General features: G+C 43.7%; 1 protein-coding gene across 1 annotated transcript; it reads left to right on the top strand.

Annotated features, from left to right (window-relative positions):
- Positions 1 to 5718: 5718 nt before the first annotated feature.
- LOC311229491 (adhesion G-protein coupled receptor F1-like) lies at positions 5719 to 8104 on the top strand (the record flags this gene model as incomplete). The annotated part of the gene is made up of 5 exons (XM_084315572.1): positions 5719 to 5724; positions 5888 to 7261; positions 7458 to 7499; positions 7817 to 7874; positions 8040 to 8104. 5 exons carry the CDS (start codon positions 5719 to 5721, stop codon positions 8102 to 8104), a joined length of 1545 nt encoding a protein of 514 aa, XP_084171698.1.
- Between the last annotated feature and the right edge of the window lie 220 nt (positions 8105 to 8324).

Below are 8324 nucleotides of genomic sequence, written 5' to 3'. Positions count from 1 at the left end.
TGACCTCATTTTCTTCTTCTAAATTACATGCTATACTATGTTATTTGATACTATCTTGTCTAGCACAGTCTCTGGAGCGTAACAGTAAGAAGTATTTTGTATGAAAGTATTCTGTACTTCTGTATGACAACTATTAAAGAAACTTGAAACTCATTCATCTTTTTTGAATCCGTTGTTACTAGGGATGTCCGATATTATCGGCCGACCGATATTATCGGCCGATATCGGCAGTAAAATGTGATATCGGAAAATATCGGTATCGGTAAAAAAAAAAAAAAAAACAATAACAATTTTTTTTTTTTTTTTTTTTTTTTAACATTTATTTAACCTTTATTTACCCAGGCAAGCAAGTAAGAACCAATTCTTATTTTATTTATTGTCAAAAGTATGCATGTTGGTTTAAAATGTTCATTTTTACTTTTTTAATTATCATATTTTGCACAGATAATGCTTACATTTAGAAAGCCTTTTGAATGCATCCAGTGAAATTATTAGTTACCTGAAATTATTCCGTTTTTTGGGGGGGAAACCCTGCATATATCGGTATCGGTTGATATCGTTATCGGTATCGGTATCGGAAATTGGAGTTGGACAATATCGGAATATCGGTATCGGTAAAAAAGCCAATATCGAGCATCCCTAGTTGTTACTACTCCTAGTTGTGTTCTGATTGAGGGAATATCCGAAAATGTATCGCTCGCACGGATTCTCATTGCGAGTAAATAGCTGGGTCTAGAACCATGGAAGTAGTCATTTTGTCTTGTCCTGTGTATTAAAAACTCAGAGCATTGTCTAAGAATATAATTTATTTCTTTTTTAACCTCTTAACCTCTTAACTCATTCCGTTCATTAACCTTATCCCGTTCTGACTGGGCCATGCTTTAAAGATAGCGGTGTGTCACCTTGTTTGTAGAGCTATATCTATATTCTATATTATAGCTATGGAGACAATACTATGGTCATTTGACAGTCAGTATCTTCCGTCGAACATGCAAAAAATTATGGTTTTTTCATGTATACGTTTGCGCGTTATCCGTGGTGAATATTGTATAATTTCAGAGTGAACCGGGCTAATTCCTGAAAAGCTGAGTTATAGGGCGCTACGTGAATTCTGCTAAAAGCATTGGCGTTTCATCCCTGGACACGCTACTATTTCCAACTCAAATGTATATAATAGGTATTATGTTTCATCATGAATGCATGAAAGGGGGGGGGGTAATTTTTTTATGCTTTGATCGCCAGTAACGGCATTCGTTTTGAACACCACACACGCTGATCAGCTGGATCGATATGAAATCATTGTAAGATCAAGGTGGAATTGACGTCAGATAGTCCATACTTTTGATCAGGGTATTTCCAAAAAAAATATTCCAATTGTCTGATCGCGATTTCCAGTATTGATGTCCATCTGGTCCCTGACATAATCCGGCACATGCATCGAGTGTCCTAGACACGTTTCAATGTGATCGGGTGAACTGCTAGACTTACCTGGACGAAAATTCTCCGCCCGGAGGGGTTTAGATGTAACGCACAGTCTGGAACAGGGTTTACTGCACTCTCTATACTGCCACCTAGCAGGATATGGCCGGTACTGCACCCTCGGGGTCCCAGTATGCCTTTTAACAGCAACATAGAGGTCTGTGACACTGAATAGAATATTAAAATCGAAAAAAAGGACAACGGACCAAATAACGTGTATATACGTGGTTGCCGTTCAACGGTTGTCGAGCAAACACGTATATATACGTGCAGTGATGCGTTCCTCATGGGACGGGGTTGCACGCAGTGCAGCCAACGTTTTGTGAGCAGAAGCGAGTGCACACACACGCACGGATGTGCACGGCACGCGCGTGCACACATGAATGCGCTGCACTCGCTAAGTACCCACCTGGCCTACTTTGCATATCAATAGCCCCGGTCGTCAGGTGTGTTAAACACGTTCTCAGATACATTCATACAGAACTTGTGAATGAAATGTGTTACATTCCATTCGTAGAGGCAATTAGGCATTGTCTTTAGTCTGTGCTTAAGCGAGGGAACATTTATGCGCATGCGCGGGATCGCGCACACGCGCCTATGAGCACGCTTGCATGTGGCGTCATTAGCATGCGTGCCACCAGTGTTGATATGAAGAACGCAACACTGTATACGTGGATGGCGCAGATTGAGTTAAGCCCGAGCCCTATTTTCTGAAAATCTGCCTAAAATACATACAAGTCAAGTCAAGTCAAGAGTTTTAATTGTCACGGCATACAGGTATACAATGAAATGCGGGTGGTCTTGCCCGCAACGATGTGCAATACAGTGGTACATATAATAGAATCATAAGAAGGAAACAACATTGTGCAGTAACAGGTAGCAGGTAACATGGAGTGACATCTCGGTATCTGTACATAGTTATTTACAGAGCATGTGGGACATGCTAGTTAGCTTTGGTAGTGCAATACACTGTTCCTGTTATTCTAATTTAAAGTGTCCTTTCCTTTGGCCATAAGTGTGCGTGTGTGCGACATGAGTGTGTGCCCGCTCATGTTAAAGTGTTAAGTGGCTGCTCGTGTGTGAGCGTGCACAGTGTGCGTGTCGTGTGTGTGTTCATGTGTGCTTGTGTGTGGACAGTTCAATGTTCTGAGCACTCAATGTTCATTGTTCATGGCTCTGATGGCCTGGGGGAAGAAGCTGAGCCTAAGCCGCTCTGTCCTAGTAGCTGGGGTTCGCAGGCGTCTGCCTGACCTCAGCAGCTGAAACAGGCTGTTATTGGGGTGGTGAGGGTCTTTCATTATCCTGCAGGCTCTGGATTTGCACCTCTTGTTGTATAGAACCTGCAGGGGGGGTAGTGCAATACCCGTGGTACGCTCGGCTGAGCGCACCACTCTCTGTAGGGCCTTCTTGTCCTGTGCCGTGCTGTTTCCATACCAGGCAGTGATGTTTCCGGTCAGGATGCTCTCTACAGCTCCTGAGTAGAAGGACTGGAGTATCTTTCCCGATACTCTGAACTTCCTTAACTGTCTCAGGTGGTAGAGACGCTGTTTCGCCTTCTTTACTACTGTGTCTATGTGTGTTGACCATGTCAGGTCCTCTGAGATGTGGACCCCCAGGTACTTGAAGCTGCTCACCCTGTCCACGGTAGCCCCGTTAATCATCAGTGGTGTGTGCGTCTCCTGCTGTCCTCTCCTATAATCCACGATCAGCTCCTTGGTTTTACCAATGTTCAGGAGCAGGCTGTTGTCCTGGCACCAGCGTTCCAGTACCTCAACCTCCTCCCGGTAGGCCTTCTCGTCGTTGTCCGAGATCAGCCCCACCACCACCGTGTCATCTGCGAACTTCACTATGGAGTTGGAGCTGAACTTGGCCACACAGTCGTGTGTGTAGAGTGAGTACAGCAGGGGGCTCAGAACACAGCCCTGGGGGGACCCGATGCTCAGGGTGATGGTGTTGGAGGTCTGACCCCCCACCCTGACCGCCTGGGGTCTTTCGCTCAGAAAGTCCAGTACCCAGGCGCTCAGGGCGGAGCTCAGACCTAGCTCGATCAGCTTGTCCACCAGTCTGGTGGGGACTATGGTGTTGAACGCTGAGCTGTAGTCAATGAACAACAGTCTCACATAGCCCCCCTTCTGACGGTCAAGGTGCGAGAGGGTGCTGTGCAGTACCTGGGAGACCGCGTCGTCGGTGGACCTGTTTGTCCTGTATGCAAATTGCATAGGGTCCATATCACTGGGGAGGGAGGCACAAATGTGGTCCTTGACCAGCCTCTCGAAACATTTCATGACCACAGAGGTGAGTGCCACCGGTCTGTAGTCATTTGGACATGCTGGGGAGGGTTTCTTCGGCACAGGGATGATGGTAGACATCTTGAAGCAGGCAGGGACCACTGACTCCGCCAGTGATTGATTAAATATGGCGGTGAACACAGGGGCCAGCTGGTTGGCACAGGTCTTGAGTATACGTCCTGTTATGCCATCTGGGCCAGCAGCCTTCCTGGTGTTCACCTGCATAAATGCTCTTCTCACACTGTGTTCCGACAACGAGAGAGCGTCCCCCCCCCCTCGCGGTTGCCCCCCCCCCCCCTCCACAACAGCCGGCGCGCCAGTGACGTCACTAGCCGGAGTAAATGGAAGATTGCTCCGCTTCTACAAGGTTCATTTGCATGTTCTTGGTATCTAAAGACATCTATGGACCTCAGGGAATATATTCCCAGTGTCAGATATAGTGTGTCTATTACTAGGCTTGCTTAAATTGTGATGAAACAAAGGAGAATATGAATTATGATTTGTATTTGCATCTTTGACGGTGAATAACACCAAGCTAAAAATGACCAGACATGAAAAACTGCTACTGAGCTCGTTCAGTGCCTTCTTGAGATCACATGTACAAAAATCGAAAAAAGGGAAGATGATTAAACAGAAGGTTTTGTAGATACAGTACTGAATTCTGCTATCCGGACTCATGCTATTTGAAATATTATTATAGACTATAGAATACCAGGGCCCTCATTTATCAATGCTGCGTACACACAGATATGTGCGTAAACCGTGCGTACGATCATTTCTAAGCAAAGTGTAGGATTTATTAATTTGCACGTGTGCTTGAGATTGTGCGTATATCTACACACAGCTCGGACCATGCGTACATGTCACCAAGCGGTAGAATAGGAAGACTGCAGACGGACGAATTAGAGTTCCAACAAAGACGTGTTCGGTATGACACGTAATTAATTATAGTTCATTGTAAAATAACTCACTATTTACGGTGCAACACAATGAATCACAGTATCACAAAAATGCAGTTATCACAGCACACAAAGCTGTGGGATTGTTATCAACTCTGGACCTGTACTAGATAAGACTTCAGGCTATGTTTTCCAGCTCCTACCTCTCAGCTGGAACTCAAAAACAGGCATCTGGAGGGGAGAAATGTGAGTAAGCAAAACTTGTACTTCAGTGTGTTCAAACCTCTACTATACTATTTCATTAGCACTCTTCAAAAGAGACCAGACTCATACATGTGCTATAAGTATAAATAAAAAAAATCCTCTCTCAAATCAGCAGCAATTACTTTCTCAAATTTCTATTCCAGTTTTCAAGGAAAAAATATTAAACGGTCATAAATTACGATCTAAATGCCATATCATTCAAATGCAATTAGTTAGAGTTCCAAAACCAGCCACGCTAACCGCCACTGCATCAGGCAAACAAGGGGCTAGTTTTGCATAACACGCCTGACGATTGCATACCCAAAGTAATGTGAGATTTATTATACTTTATACTTATAGCACATGCATGAGTTTGGTCTCTTTTGAAAGGAAACATTCTGAACTTTCGTCCACAAAAAGAAGAATCACTCTGAGTGCTAATGTAATAGAGTTAGAGGTTTGAACACACTGAAGTAAAAGTTTTGTTTACTCACATTTCTGTTTACTTGTTGCCAGATGCCTGTTTTTGAGCTCCAGCTGATTCAAATTCTATTTTCCAACAATGTATTGGTTGATTGACAAAAACGCAGTCCAGAATTATCTGTTTTAGCAGTGTACGATGTCCCTTACAAACTGTTTAATTCTTTTAGGTTTTGGAAGAAGAGGACGTCCCCAAGTTTGTTGCAGATCTTAGCACTGCATCAGTAGATTTACAACAAAACATCACAGATTCCACTACAACCATATCTTCAATTGTTGTGATCCTCGACAGGATTGCAAAAGTTACCACGAATGTCAGTGAAGTTGTCATGGAAGTAAGTTGAAAAGCCTTCATTGATCTACACTGCAATACACTACTGTAACATATCATGCTGGAGATGGTTGGCACTTCATTAATACATGTGCTTTGCATGCAATCTTGATATAAAGATGTATTACGTTGTTCCACCTTTACAATAAAATCTCTGTAATCCATAGAATATCCTGAAAACGGTTGATGTCCTGATCTCCGATGAGGCGAGAGGCTCCTGGGTAACTTTGAATGCAAATGAAACCCGCAACATCAGCTCAACGTTTTTGTATTCACTGGAGGCGATTACGAATGTGCTTGATGGGGAGTTTGCTATACAAACAGAGCGCACCATACTGAACCGAACCGCGCTCAACAACTCATTCAATGCAGACATCAACTCCAGCATTGTCATCAACATTCCTGACACCAACATCACCAACCTCTTCATCACTACCATCACCTTCTCCTCCCTCAATAACATTCTTCCCGCCAGGAACAGCAGCTTCGATGTCAGCAGCTCCAGCGGCACCAGCAACGAAACTGTCTATGATAACGTTATCAATGCCTTTGTCGTGCTGGTCAATTTGAACGCTTTGATTAACAATGTAACCTTGAAGTTTGACAAGTTGAACAGTTCACTGACAGAGAGCCCACAGTGTGTCTTCTGGAACTTCAGTCTTTTCAATAATCTGGGTAGATGGGATGATGAGGGGTGCACGTTTGTGTCTGATATAGATAACACGGTGACCTGCAACTGCAACCACCTCACCACCTTCTCCATGCTTATGTCACCGTTTGTCTCAAACAATCCAATTGTTGCAGCGATTTTATTTTACATTACAATCATCGGAGTGGCCTTATCGCTGGGAAGTTTAGTTGCTTGTCTCGTCATCGAGGCGTGTGTCTGGAAGGCTGTGACCAGTAACAGCACGGCCTACTTGCGGTACGTTGCCATCGTGAACATCGCCATGTCTCTGCTGATCGCAGACATCTGGTTCCTCGTAGGAGCTGCCATATCGGACCAAGACCCGACGCCGTTTGGTCCTTGTAATGCAGCGACGTTCTTCATCCACTTCTTCTACCTGGCGATGTTCTTCTGGATGTTGGTCACAGGAGGGTTGCTACTCCACACCATGAGCGTCTTCTCCCAGATGTCGAGGTCCGCCATGACTGGTATAGCTTTCGCGGTGGGCTACGGAGCTCCTTTTATTATCGCGGTTGTCACTGTGGCGTCCACTGCCCCCGGAAACGCCTATATCAGGGATGGTGAAATATGCTGGCTCGATTGGTACAAGGCAAAAGCACTCCTGGCCTTCGTAATACCGGCCTTGACCATCGTGGTCATTAATATATTCATCCTTATTTTTATGATTTTTAAAATTATGAACAGACAAGGTGTTGCGGGGTCAGAGGACAGGAACGCTGCGATGGTGATCGTTAGAGCGCTGGCTGTTCTGACTCCTATCTTTGGTGTTACCTGGGGTCTTGGAATTGGAACCATGGTGGATCCAACAAATGTTGCAATCCAAGGACTGTTTGCCTTCTTCAACTCACTACAGGTAGTTTCAAGTTTCAAGTTTCTTTAATAGTTGTCATACAGAAGTACAGAATACTTTCATACAAAATGCTTCTTACTGTTATATATATATATACTGTATACTGTATATTAGTGCATACAATTTTGAGTGTAACATTATAATATATAAGACACGCAATCTCTCACATGATGACTGGTGGCTTTTTGTAATTCAACAGGGTTTCTTCATCCTGGTGTTTGGAACACTTCTTGATAAAAAGGTATTTCAACTAGGGCTGCTCTATATATCGATGACCATAACCGCAGCTGTGATTTCTATATTGGTATTGGTATTGGTAAACTTGAACTTGGTATCAGTCCGATGAGCAAAACTGGGCAGATATATGAACCATTGCACTGAAGAACCATATACGTCCGTTTTAAAACGTTTTTGGACAGCCCATGTGTTTGCAGTTGTGAAGTTAATCTAATCTAAATGTTCGGTGCGTCCCTATAGAAAGTTATTTCAACCATTTTCTATGGTTATATTAAAGTGTTCAATAAATAGTTCAAGTAAATGATTGGTCTCTTCGTGTAGATTCTCCAAACACTCGGAGGAAGGCGCCAATCTGCAAACACATCATCATCCAACCAAGGTCACACCACGGTAACCAAGTTATTTTCTTCTCATTTCCGATTTTCTGAAAACCTAAACATGCCCTACTGTCACACATGACAGGAAAATAAATATAAATAATCTACTAATGATTTTCCTTCATTCCCAGTGAATATGTATCTGTGTTTTATGCATCAATCTATAGAACACCAGAGCTGGATCATCCTCAACCGCTGTGCAGAACTTCTTCAGAAGAATCAGAGGAAGTAAGACCACACTGTCTAGCTGAATGAACAAAGGTTATCCTATAACCCTAGTTATTTGAGTATAGCGAGCGCTCTGCTCTATTGGAACTGTCCCTTTAATCATATGCTATCATGAAAACTTTCAACCACATGCACGCTTCCCACCTGCCTGGCCACGCCCACATCCGCTCATACATAAGCGGGGCCATGGCCATACTACCAGCTCCTTCCCCAGTCTTTCACCG

This window comes from Notolepis coatsorum (genome assembly GCF_963971535.1).
Source record: "Notolepis coatsorum genome assembly, chromosome: 6".
Classification (NCBI taxonomy): domain Eukaryota; kingdom Metazoa; phylum Chordata; class Actinopteri; order Aulopiformes; family Paralepididae; genus Notolepis; species Notolepis coatsorum.
This window is presented reverse-complemented; position numbering and strand designations above follow the sequence as displayed.